General features: G+C 38.7%; 1 protein-coding gene across 5 annotated transcripts in view; it reads right to left on the reverse strand.

Moving 5' to 3' along the window:
• Nucleotides 1-24572, reverse strand: part of CFH (complement factor H) — an 81436-nt gene that overhangs the window by 24348 nt on the left and 32516 nt on the right. For 2 of the 5 annotated variants that reach the window (XM_047754610.1, XM_047754606.1), the window contains exons 7-14: nucleotides 22712-22885; nucleotides 18589-18777; nucleotides 17994-18170; nucleotides 10968-11150; nucleotides 8606-8782; nucleotides 1670-1846; nucleotides 370-585; nucleotides 105-284 (exon numbers count right to left, since the gene is read on the reverse strand). In XM_047754610.1, coding sequence (XP_047610566.1) covers nucleotides 105-284; nucleotides 370-585; nucleotides 1670-1846; nucleotides 8606-8782; nucleotides 10968-11150; nucleotides 17994-18170; nucleotides 18589-18777; nucleotides 22712-22885 — 1473 coding nt within the window. The remainder of the gene's footprint in view (nucleotides 1-104; nucleotides 285-369; nucleotides 586-1669; nucleotides 1847-8605; nucleotides 8783-10967; nucleotides 11151-17993; nucleotides 18171-18588; nucleotides 18778-22711; nucleotides 22886-24572) is intronic. The other 3 variants (XM_047754607.1, XM_047754609.1, XM_047754608.1) reach the window with 3 other exon arrangements.

The following is a 24572-nucleotide window of genomic DNA, read 5'->3' on the forward strand; positions in this document are numbered from 1 at the left end:
CCAATGTTTGGAATCATAATTTAAGATCTGACTTTTTCAACAACTCTACATTTCAACCGTATGGTGGCAAAAATTAAACATCAACTTGAGAAGTGTCTTCTTACCAAAGCACTGAGGAAGTTCGGTCCACTTTCCACTAATACAGGTGATTGACCTGGGTCCAATCAGTGAAAATGATGCATTGCAATCGAACTCCACTGAGTCTCCATGGTGATAGGGAGGGGCAGAATGCCGGGCATAGCCATGGTCGAGGTCCGGAATATCTCCACAGGTACGCTCCTCCTCTGTGAAAATTTCACAATAATGTGTTCGTCTTTAAATATCCTTTAGGTGTTTATATGAATATAAACGCAAAGTGTTGATTTTTACCTTTAAGTATTACTCTTTTTAATACATTACCAACACACACAGGCAAGGTTGTCCATTCTCCATCAACACATTGAATTTTATGAGAGCCCTTCATCAGAAATCTAGGGTTGCAAACGTATTCCACCACCTCACTGTGTTGATATTCTCCTTTCTGTGTTTCTTTAACTTCCCCATTGAGGAGTTGAGGGGGTGGAGCACAGGATTTTACTTGCCCTGCTGTAGAAATACTGTGTAAATAATGGTTACGTTGCTCACTTTATAACTTAAAAATCCAACAAATGCAGAGTTTTTCATTAATTAGTTTAAATATTCTGTAATTTATTTTAGCATTCTTAAACAGTGAAAAAAGAATGGTGTTTACACCAGACTCAGGTTTCATAGTTCTATTACCTATCCTGAGCTAGCATACTGGAAGTCTATGTAAGCTCAGAAAACATGTTCAATCATGTAGATACTCTTAATATGTAGGCAAACCAATTAATCAATATGGGTGTGTAAATTATAGCAATATTCTTATTCTATGAAAACATTGCATCAAACCTTTTTGAAAAAATACTATCATTTGAGACAAGCATTTGATCAACAAACGTTTACTTTGGTTAATCCACACGTGACTGAAATGACTATAAATAGCTTGAAAATTGTTGAGATGTACTTGATGAAACTTGAGGTAAGGTCCATGTTATATAAAATGTCCAATATTCATGGAAGAATTAAGAGCAAAAGGAAAACTAACAAAAGAAGCCTCTCTGTATCGGGCTCCTCATATGTATCTATGGATGCTTCCAGTATACATTTCATGAGCAACTAGAGCTTAGTTTCTTGTTTTTTATTTTTTTAATTTATATTATTGATCAATTGACCGATGGACTGTCTTTTTAGGGGTGCCCTCATGGCATACGGAGTTTATCAGCTAGGGGTTGAATCGGAGCTGTAGCCAATGGCCTAATGACAGCCACAGCAATGTCAGATCCAAGCCGCGTCTGTGACCTACACCACAGCTCACAGCAACACGGATCCTTAACCCACTGAGCAAAGCCAGGGATCGAACTTGCATTCTCATGTATACTAGTCAGTAACATTTCTGTTGAGCCACTATGGGAACTCCCTGGAGCTTATTTTTTAAAATAAAGGAATCTAAAGTAACTACTACCTAACACACGTTCTTGGGTATATCTCTGGCTTAATGTATTAGATAACAGATGCATTGGAAGTGGACAGAAAATTAAGAGAGGGGGAAAAAATGGTTGATATCCAAAATTCTAACTCTTGTTCCAGCAACTGTATGATAAATATTTACCTTTACATGTTGGAAGATTAGGGGACCATCCAAAGTGGTAGCATTGAACTGAATCTGCTCCAAGCATCACACGTCTTTCTCTGCAGTGGAATTTCAACACGCCTCCAACTTTAAATTTGTTATGTTTGGGTTCAGCATCTAAATAGCTTTTTATTCCAGGAGTAATACATTCTCTTTCTATAAAAAGGTCAAATAACTGAGTGAGTATGTAATTAATCGGGGCCAAAGTAAATTTTATATGTGTCCAGTAAAAATGAGGTTCTGGGTACTGCATATACAAAGGGGCCTCTACATTCACATGGGACTTTCTGAGAAACATCCATATTAAACTGCAATATACATGTCCTGATAATTTATTGGTAAAGTCAACTTGTTTATAGCAGATCTGATTTTTATTACAGACATTTATAAAATGTAGTGTTAACATTTTTTTGTATTCTCAAAACATACAAGTAGTCCCCCTTACAGAAACATTAAAAATTGCTTAATTTTTCAAGTGAAGAAATCAGACTGAAGCATGATCAAATTGAAACATAAAACAAAATGATCAAACATTTTCAAGACAACATAGGCATATTTTAGGAGTCTTGAGTATCTATTTAGTTTATACTTATTTACTCATTATAAATATAATTTACAGCAACTATTAATGTATTTTTATTCTGATTAAAATTAGGAATGTGTCAAATTATCCTTAAAAATGGGTGAAATTTGTGAGTTACATATTATCAAAAATTACATTTTTCTTATTTGAAATCTATCTTACTAATTAATTTGTGAAATTGAAAATGGAATTGAAAAATTAGAATCACAGTAAAAATAAAACATACTATCTAAAAGTTAAGTATTAATACATAATCATAAAATAGATAAAAGTTAATTTGTTAAAAATTAATGCCACAAAATAATTTAATAAATTTGCTTTTGTTATTGTTTTAATACTGAGTTTTAGCTTAGTTGGGTAGGTCACTCTTTTTAAAAAAATTTTCCTGAATTTAAAAAATTTTGAAGTTTTTATTAAAGTTAGTTGATTTACAATGTTTCAAGTTCTGCTGTATATATAGCAAAGTGACCCAATCACATGCATTTCCCTGTGCTGTACAGTAGGGCTCTATTGCCCATCCAATTCCAAATATAACAGTTTGCATCCAAAAAACACCCAAAATACCCATCCGTCCCCTTCCCCCCTGGGAATCCCAAGTCTGTTCTCCTTGGCCATGATCTGCTTCTGTTTTTTTAGATAGGATCATCTGTTCCATTTTTTTTTCTTTTGACTTTTTGTCTTTTTAGGGCTGCACCATGGCACACGGAGGTTCCCAGGCTAGGGGTCCAATTGGAGCTGCAGCTGCCAGCCTGCACCACAGCTACAGAAACACGGGATCCGAACCGTGTCTGTGACCTACACCACAGCTCACAGCAACGCTGGATCCTCAACCCACTGAGCGAGGCCAGGGATCGAATCCTCAACCTCATGGTTCCTAGTTGGATTCATTTCTGCTGCGCCGTGATGGGAACTCTGGTATTTTATTCTTTTCGATGCAATTGTAAATGGGATAGTTTCTCTGATTTCTATTTCTGTTCTTTCATTGTTAGTGTACAGAAATGCAATTGGTTTCTGTGTATTAATTTTGTATCCTGTGACTTTACCAAATTCATGGATGAGTTCTAAGAGTTTTCTGGTGCTGTCTTTAAGGTTTCCCAGGTATAGTGTCATGTCATCTGCAAATAGTGATAGTAGATCACTATTTTACTTCTTCCTTTCCAATTTGGATTCCTTTTATTTCTTTTACTTCTCTGACTGCCATGGCTAGGACTTCCAAAACTATGTTGAATAGCAGTGGCGAGAGCGGACATCCTTGTCTTCTTTCTCATCTCAGTGAGAATTCCTTCAGCTTTTCACCATTGAGAATGATGTTCGCTGTGGGGTTGTCATATATGGCCTTTATCCATGTTGAGGTAGGTTCCTGCTATGCCCACTTTCTGAAGGGTTTTTATCAGAAATGGGTGTTGGATTTTGTCAAAGGCTTTTTCTGCATCTATTGAGGGGATCATATGGTTTTTATTCTTCAGTTTGTTAATGTGGTGTATCACACTGATGGATTTGCGGATATTGAAGAACCCTTGCATCCCTGGGATAAATCCCACTGGATCATGATGTACAGTCCTTTTAATATATTGCTGGATGAGGCTTGCTAGTATTTTGTTGAGGATTTTTGCATTGGTGTTCATCAGTGAAATTGGCCTGTAGTTTTCTTTTTTTGTGGTATCTTTGTCTGGTTTTGGTATCAGGGTGATGGTGGCCTCATAGAATGAGTTTGGGAGTATCCCTTCCTCTGCAATTTTTTGAAAGAGTTTCAGAGGCATAGGTGTTAACTCTTCTCTGAATGTTTGATAGAATTCACCTGTGAGGTCATCAGGTCCTGGACTTTTGATTTTTGGAAGGTTTTTATTCACATATTTGACTTTGGTACTTGTGATTAATCTATTCATATTTTCAATTTCTTCCTGTTTCAGTCTTGGTAGGTTGTATCTTTGTAAGAATCCATCTATTTCTTCTAGGTTATCCATTTTATTGGCATATAGTTGCTTATAGTAGTCTCTTATGACCCTTTTTATTTCTGTGGAGCCAGTTGTAATCTCTCCTTTTTTTTTTCCATACCTAATTTTATTGATTTGAGTCCTCTCTCTTTTCTTCTTGATAAGTCTGGCTAAAGGTTTATCAATTTTGTTGATTTTTCCAAAGAACCTACTTTTGCTTTCATTGATCTTCTCTTTTTTTTTTTTTTGGTGTCTATTTCATTTATTTCTGCTCTGATCTTTATGATTTCTTTCCTTCTGCTAATTTTGGGCTTTCTTCTTCCTTCTCTAATTGTTTTAGGTGTGAGGTTAGGTTGTTTATTTGAGCTTTTTCTTCTTTCCTGAGGTAAGACTGTATCGCTATAAACTTTCCTCTCAGAACTGTTTTTGCTGTGTCCCATAGGTTTTGGGTTGTGGTATCTCTGGTGTCATTTGTCTCTAAGCATCTTTTGATTTCCTCTGATTTCTTCAATGATCTATTGGTTGTTCAGTGGCGTATTGTTTAGCTTCCAGGAGTTTGTATTTTTTGCTGTTTTTTTTTTCTTGTAGTTGACTTATAGTCTCATAGTATTGTGTTTGGAGAAAATGCATGGGATAATTTCAACTTTTTAAAATTTACTGAGGCTTGATCTGTGGCTCAAGATATGATCTATCCTGGAGAATGTTCCATGAGAAGAATGTATATTTTTCTGCTTTGAGATGGAATGTTCTATAAATATCAGTTAAATCTATCTGGTCTAGGGTATAGTTTAAGGCCGGTGTCTCCTTGTTGATTCTCTGTCTGAATGATTTGTCTCTTGATGTAAGTGGGGTGTTAAAGTCCCCCACTATTATTGTGTTGCTGTTGATTTTTCCTTTTATGGCTGGCAGCAGTTGTCTTCTATATTGAGGTGCTCCTATGTTAGGTGCACATATGTTTACAATTGTTAAGTCTTCTTGGATTGATCCTTTAATTATTAAGTAGTGTCCTTTGTCTCTTGTGATTTTCCTTATTTTAAAGTCTATTTTGTCTGATATAGTATTGCTACTCCTGCTTTCCTTCGATGTCTCTTTGCATGTAATATCTTCCTCCATCCTCTCACTTTCAGTCTGTATGTATCCTTGGCTATGAAGTGAGTCTTGTGTAAACAGCATATATGTGGGTCTTGTTTTTGTATCCACTCAGCCAGTCCGTGACTTTTGGTTGGAGCATTTAATCCATTTACATTTAGTGTAATTATGGATAAGTATGTATTTATTGCCATTTTGTTAATTGCTTTGAGTTGTTACTTTCAGTCTTTTATTCTTTTCCTTCCCTTCTTTTGCTGTCTTCTCTTGCAATTTGCTAACTATCTTTGGTGTTGTGTTTGCGTTGCTTTTTCTTTTTTATGTATGTCTATTACACTTACTGTTTTGGTTTATGGTTTCTTATTTTCGGGGTAGGTCACTCTTGATGAGAACGACTGAGATTCCTTTCTAAAATTGTATTCCAATCTTGTACATACCAATTCATTCATTTGGATATATCTTTAGTAATATATTTTGTGCTTATAATATATAAAATATTTTCATCATCACACTGTGTAATATATTGCCTTAATATCAACAACAACAAAAAGCTCGTGGCTGTTGACTTTATCCAAGTGGTGTATTTATATGAATATAATGACTTAGGATATCTGTGATCATCTTCAAAGTCTCCCCTTTACTTAGAATAAAACCCAAACTGTTTATAATCCATCCGTTGACTACATGTTCAAGATCATCTTACATCTCTCTTCCCCTATCATTTTAGACTCCAGACTCTGCATTCTTTGAATTCTTAAAATATGTCAAGTTCTTTGGTGTTGCACAGACCCCTTCCTCTGTGCGAATGGTTTTCAATCTTTCTTTGCATTGCTGCATTCCTATAGAAACTTGAGCCTCAGTCAGTCCCCTCCTATTTTTAGTGTTTGGATTATTTCATTTCCTTGAAAACAATTACATAAAAATATGCCAGCATATTTTTAGCTTTGGGGTCCATTATTTAGCTTAATTCATTATTTTTCCCCATACTGGAATGAAAGCTCTTCTTGAAAGGCAGACCCTCTGTTTGTATCTTTCCCCATTTTCTTGTAGCCTACCTCTAGCACATTTTAGTAACTGCTGGCAGCCTGACCCTCGACCCTGTTAAAAAGCCTGTCTCACTGCTATGATAAACTTACTCAGTGTGTCTGTCCAAAGTCTCTATTTTAAATCTTTTTACTTTGCCTAGTGTTCCTTCTCCTCCTTCCTCCATGCACCACTCAATCTCACATGACTTTGTCTCCTACATCAAAAGAAAACAGAAGCCATCATTGCCGGCTTCTTGGCAACATTAGATTTATACATCCATTTTCCTTCCTTCCTCCTGAGAGAAAGTTGGAAGTAGACCCATTGCCACCAAAGCCCAGTACTTTCTCAGGAGCACTGGATCCTTTACCTCTACCTTTGCAGGGAACCTCATGTGTTCAGTCTCTGCCTGCTTCCCTCTCCAGCACAACCTCATCAGAATTCAGTGCACCCTGATACCTTCCATATATAAAAAAAATCCTCCCTCAGTGCATAATTCCTCAGCAATATTTTGAATCTCCCTTTCTCTGCCACAATCAAATCTTTTGAGAGATTGTCCACTTGCTGTATTAAGTTTCTTGCTAATCATTTCTGCAGTAAGTTCTATGTAGGTTTTCCCCTGTCTTCTCCACCCAAAACTCTGTTACAGTTACTGTTGGCCTCCATGTAGCCAAATTCACATTTTTACAGTCTTCTAACTGGAATTAATTTGAAATATTCACCACTGTAACTATTCTAGTAATGTAAGCAGATTACAATTTCCTTGAATTAATTGTATGGCAGGCACTGTGGCAAGAGCTTTCCATGAATAATTTAGTCTGACAACCAAAATCATTTGACATATTGGAACATTTGTAAATTCAAATCCACTTTACGTAAGGAAGAGTAAACAAAGCTTTAAATGGGCTTGGTTGTTACCCTCAGATACATGCTTAGAATTGGATGTAGAACCTATCCGGGCCGACTCCATAGGATTTGCCACTAGTCGACCTACTATACTTCTTTTTCCTTTAATCATTTTCTTCTGTCCACATCTAGGTAACATTCATTCTGACGTTTCCCCCTAAATTCTCTGAGTCTTCCTTTTTTCTATCCCCATTGCCATCTATTCTTTTTCTGTATGACACCTAGATGTTGGAATGCTTCAGTTCAGTTGTGAACTCTCTTCTCTTTTCATTCTACATTCTTTTCCAATTTGATGTCATCTTTTATAAAATGATAATCTCACATGTGTACCTCCTGGCTACACACATATATTCAACTCTGTAGTTACCATATTCAACTTTTATGGTACATGGGCAGCCCAACTATAATATTTCCAAGTCAAAAGTTGTGATGTTCTTCTCAAATTGTTCTCTCTCCTGCTGGTATCGCCTCACACAGTCATTTCCATTTGCCTGCTTCCTCACAAAAAAGTGGAAAACGAGCACGCGAGTCCCTTGGCCATTGCTCTTTTTGACACCCAACACTTAGGAAGACTGCTTGTGTCTTCTGCCACCAAACACACCTTGAATCTATCCTCTGCCCTCTTCAGCCTCCACCCCATCCTATTCCCAGTCTTCATCACTTTACATAGACTCTCATTTCTTCTCTTGCCACCGCAAGCACACATACAGGAAAAAAACTTCCAAAAATCCAAATAAAACGATATCTCCTTTCCTTAAAATTCCTTAAGACCTTTCCTCAGTCATAAAATTAATCCAGCTGTTAACATGCCCTGAAGTAACCTCTATAATCTCTTCTTTGCCTCCTATCCAGCCTCAGGCCATAACATCTTCAGTGGAACCCTTCGCTTCACTCTTTCCCCAAAACTGTTCTGTTGTCAGACGTGGGCACATACTGGTCCCTTGCCTTGCAACACTCGACATCACGCAGTTTCCCACAGATGGAAGTCCTGTTTCTGACCCTGGAAAAGAGACCACTGGTTGGAAACATAAAAGCGGTCCATGTCACAGTCCTTAGAACTTGTCAAAGTCGGAAAATAAAGAGCTCCTCTCAGGACCTGTTGAAGTTAACACTCCAGGTAGGAGCAGTAAAGCAGAAACTCAGGAGCAAACTAGCTGCAGAGGTTGTAAGACACTCTAATTTGGGTAATGAGTTCGTCTTTGGACTTCAAAACTTCCCCTACTGCCAGTTTACATTAAATCGGAAGGAAGCATCTTGATTTTAACCACTGTTCCTTAAAAAGCACTCGAGATCAGTCAAATCTGGTAAAAATGAAACATTTTGACTATTATTGCTAATTTTGTTCACCTTGAAAAAACGAACATCTGAAAAAACAATCCTTACCGTAACAAGCAGGCTTATCAGACCATCCGTCTTCACCACACACGATGGATCCTGCGGTGTCTCCATTTCGGCTCTCAAACCCCTGCTGGCATTCATAGTCCACTGTGTCATTGAGCTTAAACCACGTGCCATCACTCTTGATTCTGGCATTCTCGGGTACTGGCGCATCGCAGGACTCTAAGGGGTAGTGGAATCAAACATTTGACTTCTAAAATTATTTAGTGGACAATCTGATTAAGTTGCAGGCCAGGGGAGAAGGAGCTTTATCAGTTAGTATGTCCTAATAAATTAAGTATAATATAAAAATAAGCTAAGAATACCAGCGATAGATCACTGTCCTGAAATAGTTACTAAAAAAAATGTTTCTACACATTTTTCTCCATACTTAATCTCCCGAAAAATTTCTTTTCCAAACATTTTCCTCTAATTAATTTTACTTTTGCATTTATCCCATGCTAGTAATAAAACAGGCTATTACAGATGTATTATACTATTTTTAGCAAAGTAGAATAGCATTTTCTGAATTAATAGGCAAAATTTACTAGCAGTTGTGACATGTATGCCAGAGGAAAAGGGATTAATTGAATAAAAAGACTAATTTTCAACAAGGGATATAAACTTTTAAACATTGTACAAAACTCTACTTTAAAACACACTAATTTTTAAAGTGTATATGCTGATTTTGCTTTCCAAAATATACTTTTTTTTTTTGTCTTTTTGCTATTTCTTTGGGCCGCTTCCGCGGCATATGGAGGTTCCCAGGCTAGGGGTCGAATTGGAGCTGTAGCCACCGGCCTACGTCAGAGCCACAGCAACGCAGGATCCGAGCCACGTCTGCAACCTACACCACAGCTCACGGCAACGCCGGATCGTTAACCCACTGAGCAACGGCAGGGACCGAACCCGCAACCTCATGGTTCCCAGTCGGATTCGTTAACCACTGCGCCATGATGGGAACTCCCAAAATATATTTCTAATAGCTGTGTATTCTTTTATACTTATCAAGGTTGTATGCAGAGATAGTTCCATCATTTGTAATTAGTTATAAGAAAGTAAAATGTTAAAGAATAGTCTCAGTTTTCGCTAAAACTATAATAAAGTGATGTTAATAAAGTTTAAATAATTTATGTAAAATTTCATAACATGCCACGTATCCAGATAGCTTAAAACTTTTTAAAAGTAAAGCAAAACTACACTATTAAAAAATAATAGAGGGAGTTCCTGTCATGGTGCAGTGGTTAACGAATCCGACTAGAAACCATGAGGTTGCGGGTTCGATCCCTGGCCTTGCTCAGTGGGTTACGGATCCGGCGTTGCCGTGAGCTGTGGTGTAGATCGCAGACGGCTCGGATTCCGCGTTGCTGGGGCTCTGGCGTAGGCCAGCGGCTACAGCTCAGATTTGACCCCTAGCCTGGGAACCTCCATATGCCGCAGGAGTGGCCCTAGAAAAGGCAAAAAGACCAAAAAATAATAATAATAATAATAGAGAGCTTTTCTCTTCCATACAAAGAGTGCTGGAACAGAAAACTGGTCACACATTAGTAGAAAATGAGTTTGATATGGGCCACTGTTATCATTTTCTCGTCTTGTGCCCATAGTAAGGGTAGACAGGAAAAAAAAAAAAAGAAAGAAAGAAAATGAGAACCATAGAAATAGTTATTTTAGACATATCATTTCAAAACTATCACTCTGTGGTTTGGGAAGAAAAAGATCAGCTCAGCGAACTGATCTTAGAAAATCATCATAGCATCTGTGTGGCGCATAGGAAAACGTTTTAGCACAGCAGCATCTGGCCCCATCGCAGTTCCTCTGTCCCCACTAACTAGCTGTTTATGAAGATTTTCTAAGAGGATTTTTCACAAGAGGACCTACTCTACAGTTTCAACATATAAATCATAGAGATTATATTCTTTGAAAATTATGTACCTCAAACACATATCATCACTTAAAGATATAAATTTTATCTTTAGGAGGAAAGACTCTAACAAAATCTCCTAAACTAAAAACAGGTACAAGTGGCAAAAGCCTTCAGCTAAAAATAAACGAGTTTACACCAGAAAACAGGCAAGCGTCCTTAACTAAATTAGTTTTTAAATCACAGGATGTTTTAAAGTGAGAAATCCTTGAACTGAGGGTGCAATGATATTCTATCCGACTAGTAATTAGTCGTAAAAGGCAAAAGATAATATATGTTTTCTCAGTATTTTGTAATCTATGTTTTCAAACTCAGCCAAGTGACTGCATCAACACCTCAGTGCCCCACAACCCCAGCCCCCCGCCCCCGCAAAAAAAAAAAAGTTTAAGGTAAACTTCTGTACAGTGATCATCAGGGTAATGAATACTAAGATAATCAATTACTTACTAATGCACACAGGTCGAGCTGACCATCCACTTTGCAGACATGTGATTAATCCTGAAGTTGCACCACCTGCTGTTATATATCCTGGTTTACACTTATATTGTGTTCGTTTATTTAAGGGGTATGTAAATATATTTTCAGAAAAAAATCCATTCACAATTTCTATATCTGATTTTGCACATGTTTCTAAAAGGGAGAAAGCATAGGAAAGGATAAACATATATTTGATAAACGTCTGTATAAAGGCTCAAGTAATTTAACAAATGGGAAGTTATTTAGAAGTGAAAATCTGAAAAAATCCAAAACATCCAAGTCCTTGTGTCGAGCAAATAAACTATGAATTTCCAGAGATATTAAATCAAGATGCTTTCTTAAAATTTTGTTTGGAACAAGCCAAGATTTAAAATACTCAGAATACATTCTATGAAATTATTATAAATCTGTTTGTCGGATGGATCTGGAATTCTACTAGAATTGTAGAGCTCCATTAGCAATGGGTTTCCTTTCCTGGGAGTTGCCGGAAGAGTGCCTGGTCTGGATCTCTAGAGCAACCCAGAACGCAGTTAACAAACTGGAGCATCTCAGACCAGGTGAGGAGCCCAGAGACTCTTCCTCCACAGTTGCGACAGGCTTCAACTTGAGAATTCGAAATGTCTGTCATCCTAATTGGGTGCTCAAAGCCCTATCAGTACATGGAGTTCAACGAAAATGATAAAGATCAACACAGGCATTCGTCCGCTAAGGACAAAAGGATGAGTCCTCAAATCATGTATAACTAAATCTGAAACATAGACGTAAACTGCTGTCACTTACTAGGTCTCTTCACAGAACTCAGCTTCATTTGTTAAATAACTTGGGGATAAAAAAATCAACAGAGAAAAATTGGCTATTTTGTAATGAAAATAAAAACATGCTAAATAAAATCTAGTGAGATGACACTATAGTGTGGTGAGAGGGATGTTTTAACAATAAATAGCAATACTAGAAAAGAATAAAGATTGAATAATCAATAATTGTCTTCACTTTGAAAATTATAAAGAAAAAAATCAAACAACCCAACATAAACACTCGTTTGGAAGACTCCGAGTGACACTAGTAACACAGTGGACTAGGTGCCTTGACCTCTCCCTTTCCCCACAGACACAGTCCCCATCACTCAAAATACAAACACGGAGAGGCTCCTGCATACCAGATAGTGAGGACATGCCAAAACCCTAAGTGGTAGGAAAATCCGAGACGCCGCCACAATAAACCACACCCCAGCCCAGCAGGAGACATCTGGAGGGAAACAATTTGCTCCTAGAGGAGCAAAGGGTTTGACCCACAATCTAGGGCTCCAATTTTCCAACTGCTAATCCAGGTTGTACCTTCTAACTCACTTGCCTCTGGGAGCTGGAGGACAGCATTTGCACCATCTCCTGGGGACTACTGAGGACACAGTTGCAGTTGCAAATGGGTGTGCCAGCACTTCTTATAGGTCACCCCCTGCTTGGTGCAGAGTGAGCAGGCGATCAAGCCCAGCTCCATTTCTCCCTGGCAGGAGTCAGACTGCTCATCTAGACCCTCAACTTTATCCGCTGCTGCTTTAGAAATGGAATATGGAACAAACGTACATAATAGCCTGCAAACTCATTGGTGGTGGTAAACACACAAATGCAGATTACTTGTTACTGTCATGAAGTTTTAGATCAAACAAAATCATCACGAGTAGATCTTCTACAACGCATGTTATAATAAAGGGCCAAAGATCAAAGACAGAAAGAGAAGTCTTAAAGCAGCACGAGGAAAACACCTTGAAACGTACAGAGGAGCCCTCATATGGCCCTAAGCAGATTTCCCCGCCGAAACCTAATGGCCCAGGAGAAAGTGGGATGGTACATTCCAAGTGATGAAAGGTCCCAGCATTTTCTGGTCTCTGGGACTACTGAGGACCAGCGGCAGTTACAAATGTCTGTGCTAGCACTTCTCATAGATCATCTCTCAGCTTAGCTCAGAGCAAGCAGGGGATAAAGCTCCTGGAAGGAGTTAGACTGCACATCTAGACCCTCAACTTTTCCAGCTGCTGCCTTAGGAATTAGCTTCTAACTAACCTGTGTCTGAGAGATGACAAAGCCCAGAATTTGTTAGGTTCTTAGGGAATACAGCGAACAATGCCCTGGTTTGAAAGAGAATACAATTTGAAGGCGTGCCCAGGCATTTGCCACAGCTCCTCTTTTCAGCTCAGTGCAGGGTGAGTGAGGTGATAAACTCCAGCTTCACCAACTTTTGTGGCTACTGCTCAAGCCCATTGGCTTCCATCTCATCCCAGGACACAGATGGGATGGCATACTCTAGATCTTCATTAGATGAGAAGTACAAAGACAGCAGTTTGGGTGAGCATAGAGGTTTGAGAATCTCTGTCCAGGCTGACTGATGAAGGCCTTCTGGTTCTGAGGCCAGTCTTTGAAGACTGGATGTGGGTGTTTAATGCACAGACCCCAAAACAGAGAGTCGATAAAAATGATGAACGAGAGAGATGTGTTCCAATCAGCAAGAACAAGATAAGTATCTATAAACCAGCACTTACGAAATGGGGATAGGTGATTTCCCCAACAGAGACTCAAAACAGCAGTTACACATCGTGAAATCTGATGAAAGAGTAAAGCAGAGGTGGTTTGGACCTGGCATATATCCCAGGCAAGTAATCACAGGCAGCTCCTATGTCTCAGCCTAAGTAGCCCCAGCCTCTCCCAAAGAGGCAAACAAACCCAAAGAAACACAAAGGGAGAAAGCAAGAAAGAAAAGAGGAGATAGAAGGACTACAACAGAAACAGAAAATAATGAAATGATAATAGGAAAAATTACTTATCAAAAATATGTTGTGTAAATTATTAAACTCCATAGTAAAAGACATAGACTGGATACAGGGGTAAAAATCCAAGATCCACCGATATGTTGTCTATTAGAAGCTAACTTGAAGGGCACACATAGAAAATAAAGGGACGAAAAAAGATAATCCACAAAAATGGCAACCAAAAGAAAGCAGGAGTTGAGATACTTGTATTAGAAAAAAATAGGCTTTAAACTCTCTCTAAAAGACGTGGGATCATGGCAGCACGAGACATCCGTTGTTTTGTTTCCCCAACCAACAGCAGAAATTCAACGTCCAACCACAGACAACAGTGTCTTTGAGGGAAGTATGGGGTCCAACACCACATGCCAAGGGACTCAGGAGCGTCTCGCCCATCCATGCATCAGGTAAAACGCAGGCAGATCTCTGTTTTGACTGTGGTGCTTGCAGGGCCCATGAACCAGCTCTAGTCTATCTAAGCCACAGTGCAGGAGCCCTTGGAAACACTACCTTAGAAGACCACCCATGGAGGAGAGAGCTGATGTGAAAGTCCACGTTTTCACAGGAGAAGCTCTAGCATAGCACTGGAGTGGAAAAAACCCGTATACACTCACGTATGCAATATACTGGACTCCTGGATTAAGTAAGAGGAGCAGCTTGACTTTATCTGTATCACCCACTCCCTCATGGAAGCTGAGCCCAAGGCTAAGCTTTTCGTTTGTCCCTGTAATTATTTTCATTTTTGAGGCATCCAGTGTAATGTATCCTCTCTCATTTCTAATTTTCCTTATTTGAGTCTTAAATTTTAAGTGTTTTCTCTCTTTTTTACGGTTTAGCTAAGCTTTTACCAATTTTGTTTATCTTCTCAAAAATCCAACTTTTAACTTTGTTGATTTTTCTTTTGTTTTATTAGTCTGTATTTGATTTACTTCTGTTCTAATATTTATTTCCTCTTTTCTGCTAACTCTGGGCTTGTTTTTCCTTTTCTAGTGCTTTAAGATACAAATTTAGGTTGTTTATGTAAGACCTTTATTCTCTTTTAATATAGACGTTTATCATAAAAATTCCCTCTTTGCACTGTTTTTGCAGTAAGCCATGAGTTTTGATAGATCATATGTCATCTTTATTTGTCTTAGGATATTTCTTAAAATTCCCTATTGATTTCCTCTCTGATGCTATTGCTGTTCTAGACTCTGTTGTTTTGTCTTCGCATATCTGCAGATGTTCTCTCTCTCTTTCTGTTTCTGGTATCTAGTTTCATTCCAATGTGTTTAAAAAGATACACGGCATGATTTCTATCTCCTAAAATTTGTTTTTTGATCAAACATGTCATATCCTTCCAGAGATTACTCCATGTGGACTTGAGAAAAATGCGTCTTCTTCTGTTGAGTGTTATGTTCCACATGTATCTATTAGGTTCATTTAGTTTACAGTGTTGTTTAAGTCTTCTTTTTCTTTACCGAATTTGTTTGGATATTCTGTCCATTATTGAAAATGGGTTATCAAAATCTACTATTAGTATTGTATTGCTCTCAATTTCTCCTAATCAGAGCTGTGGATATTTGATTTACTTTTTTAGGAGTTCTGATGGTGGATGCTTATGTTTATAATTATTCTATGTTCATGCTGAGTTGACATTTTTATTTTTATATTTACCTTTGCTGCAGGATACAGTTAAGACAAAAAGTCAACTTTTTCTTCTGCTTTCTTTTGGCTTCTATTTGCATTAAATTTCATTTTCCATGCATCTTATTCTGTTTGTGTCTTTCAATCTAAAGTGAGTCATTTACAGGCAGTAAATGATGGAATCTTGTTTTTCAATCATTCAGGTACTCTATTTCTTTTCATAGGTGAGTTTAATCCATTTACATCTAAGGTAATCATTGATAGGTGAACACTTACTATTGATATTTTGTTACCTAGCTTGTTTTGCTATTGCTTTTTCAACCACTTCTTCTCTATCTTCCTTTGTTATAGGTGATAATACTTTGTAATTTTCTGCTTTCTTTTTACCTTTTCCATATCTGTTGTAGGTTTCCCCCTAGCTTTATTGATGTAGAGTTAACAATTAAAATTTTATGTGTATAATTTGTACATTGAGTTGATTTGATGTACATATTCATTTATCACAATGGGTTAATTATCACATTCATCACCCCACATATTACCTGTTTTGTATGTGTGGTTGGAATGGTTTATATCTACTCTCTTAGCACATTTCAAGCACACAATACAGTATTATTAACTATATCACCAAGCTGTACATTAGTTCCCCAGAATTCTTCTTATATATGAAAGCCTACACCTTTGGGCCAGCATCTCCCCATTTCCTTCGCCTTCGAGCCCCTTGTAACTACCATTCTACTCTGTTTCTGTGAATTCGACCCTTCCTTCCTTTCTTTTTTCTTTCTTTCATTTCTTTCCACTCACTCTAGCCTTTGGGTGTCCTAAACAATCAAGTGATTCTCAGTTTAGTTTCATCTGTAGGTAGTGTATAGTTAGATCTTCTGTTTCTTCTTTTGAAAAAATACATAAAGCTCTCTCTGTCTTTTGATTAGAGAATTGAATGTATTTTGTAAAAATACATAAAGCTCTCTCTGTCTTTTGATTAGAGAATTGAATGTATTTACATTTAATGTAATTATTAATACGTAAAGACTTATGTATTAAGTTACCTTCACTCTGACAGGATACTTTCAAGTGAGTTTTCTTCTATTTCACAGATTTTTACTTTCTGTTTGATGGTTTGCTATTGATGCTTTTTATTTGTAGTTGTCACTTCACTAATTGTATTCTTTATCTTCAGAATTACTATTTGGTTGTTTTCATTTATCTCTCTGTTAAGCTTTTTATTTTAATTATTGTTGATCTGAATTCTTTGAATTGTCTTTCCATGTTTTCTTGTATGTTTCTAAAATTCTTTATATTAACCATTTTGAATTCTTTACCAGATGAATTATACATATCCATTATTTGTGGCCAGTTGCTGGAAAATATTGTGTCCCTCAGTTTTTACTACACTCCTTTGACAGTTTAGTTGCTGTCTTTGCATTTAAAGAAGCAGTCACTTCCTCTGGTTTTTACAGAGTGACTTGGGGAGGGGAAATACATTCTGCCACATTGATAGGGATTCTGAGGCTTTTTCAGACCTTTTTAAAGAAACACTTGCTCCACGTGTTGATCTCTCTTAGGAGAGAACTTTGAAGCTCCTATGCTTCTCTCAAACCAGCAAAGCCACTCTGTGTGCTGACAGCTTCCTGGTTGCTTTTCCTGGGACAAGGCAAAATGCTCACACTTGTGTGCTTTCTCACAATCCTACAGAGTCAGGCTGGCTTTCTAGGTGTGCTCACTAGCCATCTGCGAAGGCCTGCATTGCCGCCTTGGAGACATACACAGGGAGTTGGCTGTGGGGCAGGGGAAGGGGACACGTCGAGGGTGCCCATGGGTGAGCAGGATTTATAAGCGAGGGGTCTGCAAGGGCTAGAGGGTGGGCTTCCTGACGGTGTCTACACAGTGGTAGGACCCATGTCCCTTGAGAAGCTCTAGCCTTGGATGCTGTGCTCCTAGCTTCTCCCCACCCCTCAACCATGCAGACGACGTGGGAGAGGAATGGGCCTTTTCCTCAGGGTTGCACAGCTTGAGGGAGCTGGCTCTCACCCACGTGCTCCTATTTCTCTGACCCTCCAGGTGGAATCCTGTGCTGAAAGCATCTCTCCTGGCACTGAATCATGTCACTTTAGGGAAAGGTGACACAGGTAAAGCGGAACTGTTCCTCTAACCCTCTTCGATGCCTCCCAGCTTGAACCTTTGTGCTCTGACAGTGTGCTGTAATTTCTCCGCTAGGCACCTAGACTCCCACAAAGATACTCTCATCCATGGATGATTCTCAAAGACTCCATGTGCATCAGGAGAGACAGTAAAAGTCCTATGCTGTAAAAACAGACATCACTCTTTATTATGGGTTTCTTCTTCGTGGTTCTTGTCCTGCCTTCTTGACTAATGCCTATCGTTATTAGGCACACTTATTTTGATATATTCTTACTAAAAAGTTTGGACACACACTCACATATACTTGTAAAAAATAAAACCAAATAGGTCCTTTGGCAAAACAAGAAGTCAGTATAAACATTTTGCAGCAGATTGTATAGTTGAGTCTTAGAAAATTATAACATACAGGGATCTCAGACCAATTTACTCACTGACAAGGATGCACTTCGGAGGAGGAGACCAGCCATTCTCTGTACAGAGCAGCGTGTCCTGATTATGTGGGAGACTGTAGCCACGATAGCAGTGAACTCTTACCGTTTCACCCTGTAAATATTTTTTTGCTGAATATGAGTAGTGTCCATGTTCCAAATAATCAAAAATACATTGTCCTAAGGATCATAAAAATAATAGAAAACGAAAAACATAAATTTGGTAAATGAGTACATAAAAATTAACTTTATAGAATCTGCATGAGAATGCAGTAACATCCAAAAACGACATGTCTTAAGAAAAACTAAAGCTATTACCAAAGGTTTGTTAAAAAAATCAATATTCCATATTATTTATCTTTAGTTTTTATATTTAAAATATGTATAAATGATGCCAGTATTCTTGTAAAGTCTCCATATTTCTCATATGGTTTCTATGATGAGCTTCTCATAAAAGGGAAACCTATTGGGGTTTTTCTGCTCACAGAACTCATCCCTTGGCCTTATTTTTTTTTTATGGAAGACTTAACAGTACTTCTGTACTGTCTCTCTACTCTTTGCAAGATTTGTACACATGGTATGAAAGAGGTTTACTTACTGAGGCATGGGACTTCTGCAGACCATCCATTCCGTGTGCACGTCAGGTAGTCCCCGGAATGGTGTGAGGGAGTCACAAAATTATGATCACAGTAGTAGTAAAACTGCTGTCCTACGTTTGCTGGAAAGTATCCACTAGAGTCATGATATAGCCTTCCATGTTTTATGACTGGACGGCTACAAGGTTTAACTTGCAAGAAAAAAATACAAATAAGGTTTTACCTTAATATACAATCCACTTAGAAATTACTCATTTCATCTGTAAATTATACTCTTATTGGCTTAATTACACTTACTGCATCAGGGCTTCTAGGAGAAGAAAAGTTACAGAAAATTCAGATGACTGAGGTATGTAAGGAGGTCCTTGCTAATGAAGATCAAATTATGTTCTGAGGGTCATATGATGCAACATTGATATGAGGACTCTCTTGGGAGAAAACTACATAGACTTAATGAATGAATTCTTCTAAGTGCATAAGTCTTCTCCTTCGTTGACGAAATTAGCATCTTAATTGAGATGAAAGTACAGATTTTATCATGCAGTTCATATGTCTTATTCTTTCCTTTCCATTTTCATCAGAAATCAGAATCCTGGTTTTTATTCTCAGACCAAGGCAACATAGGAAGGAAACAGTTGTTTTTTAGATTACCACTGATTAGTTTATTTTTTAATGCATTGGAAATGTGTGATAAATAGAGAATAGCACAGCAATTTTCCATTGAACATAATGCACAGAAAATCAACATTCTTATTTATTCTTCAAATCAGGCATTAAGGTATATTTCCCTTTCTTTATCTAAATGGAGAAATGAACAATGAATAATTCTTAATATCCAAATGGTTAAGACTAAGGGAAACAGTTGAATGCTTATTTTTATTTTAATTGGAGAATGATTTTTTTTTACCACTTCTTATACCTATTTTACATGAGGTATAATACGATCATATTTTATTTTTATTCTTATGTATTGAATACATAAGATGAATGTATTATGTATTCATTCATTATGATGAATACTCACAGGAGTGCTTAAGGGCTACGTTGTTTATAACAGGCTTATATGTGGTATTTTTCAGGAAAAACTGTCCTTTTTATTGGATCAATTAGAGATAATTTAACACTTTTAATACCACACTATTATTTATTTTTTATCATGAAATATGATTATATCACAAGTACACATGTGCAACACAAAATAACAACACAACTAAGATATTCATTAGCATCTGAATCAATGAGCAATGATTCATTTCCCTTTTCGTTTGATTAGAGAAATCTGTCAAGCAGTTTTTACAGACTTGCTATGTGAGTCACAAACTTTGACTCTTTACATACCCTAGCGTCTTTTTTTAACAAAGATTTGTGGGTGATACCTTCTCCGAAACTTGGCCTATGTTCCGTATCTCTTGTCATTGATAGATTTCCCCCAATTTCGAGGCCTCCCTACTCTTAAGATTGAAATGCTTATTTTGTCTATTCCTTTTAAATAAGAGTCTAGCTTTTGGATTCCTTTTTGGAGATTTAGGCTGTTTTCTCTTCACCTTTGGATTTTACAAATTTCATCACGTCACGTATATTAAGACACGTGTATTGAACTATAATTCCATGGTGGGAAGCTGGAGCCTTGCATTTCCGAGAACAGCATCTCAAAGACCTCAATGAGCTTCGCCACTAAATTGGAGAGGAGAGACCCGAGCCTTGACGATCTGATTCCAGAACAAGTACGGTTACCCACCGCATTATGATGTTTCACAGAGTACCCGTAGAGTAAAATAACCCACTGAGATTCGTTTCTAAGAGGTACACAAAGAGGGCATGATTAAAAGTAAGAATCATTACCACCGCTTTCCTGAGCCCTTTAGCACTTCTTCTCTTTCATTTGGGAATACCTGAATCTGCCTTTATCTCTTTATCAAGATCATTTCCTGAAGCACCTATAATCTTCCCCGTCTGGTCTGATCAGCACTGATATTGGCGGGAGTTAGAACAGTCTCATTCTCCTCTTCCCTTTCGACCAACACAGCTTCTGGTCTCATGAACAGCTTTAAACCATTCCATCATAGTGGTGGCTCAAATGAATCTCAAAATCGACAAAAATATTCAGTGTATATATATATATATATATTTGTCTTTTTTATGGCCACACCAGCAGCACATGGAGATTCCCAGGCTAGGGGTCCAATCTGAGCTGTAGCTGCCAACCCACGTCACAGTCACGGGAATGTGAGATCCGAGCCATGCTGGGACCTACACCATAGCTCAAGGCAACGTTGGATCCTTAACCCACTGAGCGAGGCCAGGGAGGGAACCTGTGTCCTCGTGGATATGAGTTAAGTTCGTGAACCACTGAGCTCTTTTTATGGCCCCACCAGTGGCATATAATTTTTTAAAAGTGTTTCTAGTCTTTCTGTACTTGTGCAGCTGATTCCTTTGACCCAAGCCCAGGATCTTGCAGTTATCACTGCTGAATTTCATGTTATCAGATCCGACCTAGCACACAGGATTCTTTCTGAGTGATGGATCTGTCCTAACGCAGATTCACTTCCAGCACCCCTGCATCACGCCATTGTGAAATTGCACATTTCCTCTATACCATTAAAGTCCCTGATGACACGATGAGGAATGGAGCAGGCCTGAAAATGGTCCTGCACTGGATAATTAGATAAGCTTATTTAATGAAGTTATGAATATCTGATAATCCTCTAACTAGTCAGTTTCCCTATCTTATCCACAAGAACCTCAGAAGCTCCCTCTTGGGATAAACTTTTTGAGGTACAGATGCAGTAGGGCTTAACTGCCCTTTTCATAAACCAACTTTAAACATGTTAAATATTTCTCTCATAATTCTTATGCACGTTGAAATCTACTTCATACCAATATAGCTTCCTTTTTAAGGGACTCATGCTTTGAAAATTTATTTTGGCCTTATGCCTGGAATTAACATTGAGGTCACTGATCTATTATTTGTATCATCACGTTTTTCTTTCATGGAAGATCCGGTTTACAGGCGGTGGCTCTTTACAATGAACCCCAAATATATAAAGGAAAGGGATATGACCGTGGCGACAGAAAACACTTCAAAAAGGCAGAGGAAGCGTTCCCAGAAATAAAATACTCTGTTCAGCTGAGTGACATTTTTCTACATTTGATGGTGTTAGAAAATTCCACATTCTACACTCCTTCCTCCAAAAACCAGAGCCTAACTCCTCACCCTTTATTGTGCTGGAATTAGTGACTCACTTCTAACGACCAGGCTGTGCATGGGGTGGAGACTTCCTCCTCTCTGGCTGGGATCACCAGCTCCGGGACACGCACGTGAGCTGCCTTTCAGGCCAGGTGTGGAGATGCCCAGGAGGTAAGGTGCTGAAGCCAGGGAGGTAAGCCTTCTTGGAAGCAAATTCTACAGCACAGCCGAGTCCCCAGGCGATTGCCGCCTAGGGCCCCATCCTGACTGCAACCCAAGAAGGGTGACTCAGAACCAGCCAGTGAAGCCAGTCCCTAAATCCTGATGCACAGGAGCGCTAGGAATAGAGAGGCATGTTGTTTTAAGTCAATACACTTTGGGTTTAAGCCAATGTACTCTGGGGGGAAATTTGTTACACAGCACTAAGAAACTAATATACTACATGTCAGTGTTTTAGTTCAGATGTTAGAATTATATTAGTTAGATTAGCATATACCCATACACATAGACATATGTTTAACTTTGAGTAGCAAACAATTTAAACAGTTTTTAGCTTATAAAAAGGTGTATTTATTCCTTCCTTGAATTGCCTTCTTAGAAAAGCAAAGAATGGAGTTCTTACTGTGGCTCGGTGGGTTATGAACCCGACGACTATCTATTAGGACACAGTTTTGATCCCTGGTCTTTCTCAGTGGGTTAAGGATCCTGTGTTGCTGTGGCTGTGGCATAGGCTGGCAGCTGTAGCTCCAATTTGACCCCTAGCCTGGGAACTTCCACATGCTGCGAGTGTTGCCCTAAAAAAAAAGAAAAGAAAAGAAAGAAAATGTAGCCTCTAAGCCTTTACATAAACAACAGGGCAATTACTTGGACTTATTCTGTCCCCAATTTTGTTTAAGAGAATGAATTAAGAAGTATGTCAAGATATGAATGGAACTTACAGGTACATCTTGGAGCAGGTGACCAACGACTGCCGGTGCATCTTGCAACATTTCCCTGGATCTCAGGATAAAAGCCTTCTCTACAGTGATAAGTGATTCTGTCTCCAGTTCTGTATCTGTTTGATTCAGGTGTGTAAAAACCATTTGGAATATGAGGAGGATCACATGTTATTTCTGAGAAGACAATGGATAGGTGCACAACACAGACGTCAGTACCCATTAAAAACAACGAATTACCCAGAAATGTAAACGTGGACATGGAACAATGACGTCTCTATCCCATGGTTCTTACATTAAAATAATAAGCAGAGTCCCTTCTGAACTACTTTGGAAGTGAGCATGAATAGGAAAAAAAAATTAGCTGATGAAGCCACTGAGGTTTTGGAATACATTTTTCTTACTGTAATACAATGATCTAATCCAGGGTTTGAATACCCTTTTATTTAACTGGCCAGAAACAAGGTCTCTGTTGCAATAGTGTTCTATCCCTTGACCTTGTCTTTCCTAATTTATAAAGCTTTTCTCAGTCATTTATACCAAGTTCGCTATATCTCGACAATGGATTAACTCACAATATTCCTTCTCTAATAAAATGCCATTTCTTTTAAACCACTGTAGAAATGTTACAAAACCATCTGTATTGGTGCCATGTCGTTTTGGACTAAAATCCTGTGGTGGACGTTCAGCACCACCGGAAATTTGTTTACATGCCCCTAATTTACTTCTGACTCCACTTCCCAAAGTCAGTGACCCACGGTCTCCTCACTTTCCTCAAGCAGCCTAACCCAGTTGCTCCTTCATCAACAGATAGTAAGTCCTTGCAGTCCCAGAAAACAGTTGAGGCCACCAGTCCTCAGTTCCACAGATTTCTTTCCGGCCTTCCGTCAATTTTAGCTGCATCTGTTCTGAACTTAAGCCTTTCCCTTAGTCTTCAATAATAAAGTGAGTTGTTTTGTAGTTTTTTTTTTCTTTCCAAATTCCACATAGCTTTTCAAACTTCATATTTTCCCATGGCGGTTGTTCAATTTCTTACCTCTTTCTCGATTTGTCAACCACTCGGTCTTTTTTTTGGTCTTTTTCTAGACCCACCAGTGGCATATAGAGGTTCCCAGACTAGGATTCGAATTGGAGCTGTAGCCGCTGGTCTACACCAGAGCCACAGCAACGCCAGATCCGAGCCACGTCTGCGACCTACACCACAGGTCACGGCAACGCCAGATCCTTAACCCACTGAGCAAGGCCAGGGATCGAACCTGCAACCTCATGGTTTCTAGTCGGATTCGTGAACCACTGCGCCACGACAGGAACTCCTCAACCACTCGGTCTTAAGTGGATACACAAACTTCTCCGTTTTTAAACTCCTACTCTGTACCCTTTGTCCAAGTTTAGATAATTGCTGTCCTGTGCTCAGCTCATTCATAGTGCTGCTATCATCTGCGATGCCCGGGGCGCCCACCTGGGCCTGTACCACTTGTGTGGCGCCCCAGAGACATCTCCTGACAGGCGTCAAGGGTGTGTGTGGTCCAGCCCTGTGGTTCTTATTGTGAGTGTGAGGGGCACCTCAGCAGCAATCATCAGGGGAGTCTGAAGAATAAAATCTATTACTCGCAAGTCCTGGAGGCAGCCCAGCACACCTGAAGATGGCCGCAGTGAGGTCATAGGTCGAAAAAGAGAGAAGAGAAAGAATGAGAGAGAGAAAGAGAGAGGACGAATCTGGGTGCTGCCTTTAGCAGGGTGTGAGAGTGGGTGCCTAGGGCTTTCAGGTTCCCTCCTTATTGGTGAACTGAAAGCCTAGGAGTGGGCATTCTTGTGAAAAAAGGGAAAAGCTATCAGTTGTCTAGGTTACCAAGTGCTTTCTATA

Source organism: Phacochoerus africanus, chromosome 12 (assembly GCF_016906955.1).
Source record: "Phacochoerus africanus isolate WHEZ1 chromosome 12, ROS_Pafr_v1, whole genome shotgun sequence".
Lineage (NCBI taxonomy): Eukaryota > Metazoa > Chordata > Mammalia > Artiodactyla > Suidae > Phacochoerus > Phacochoerus africanus.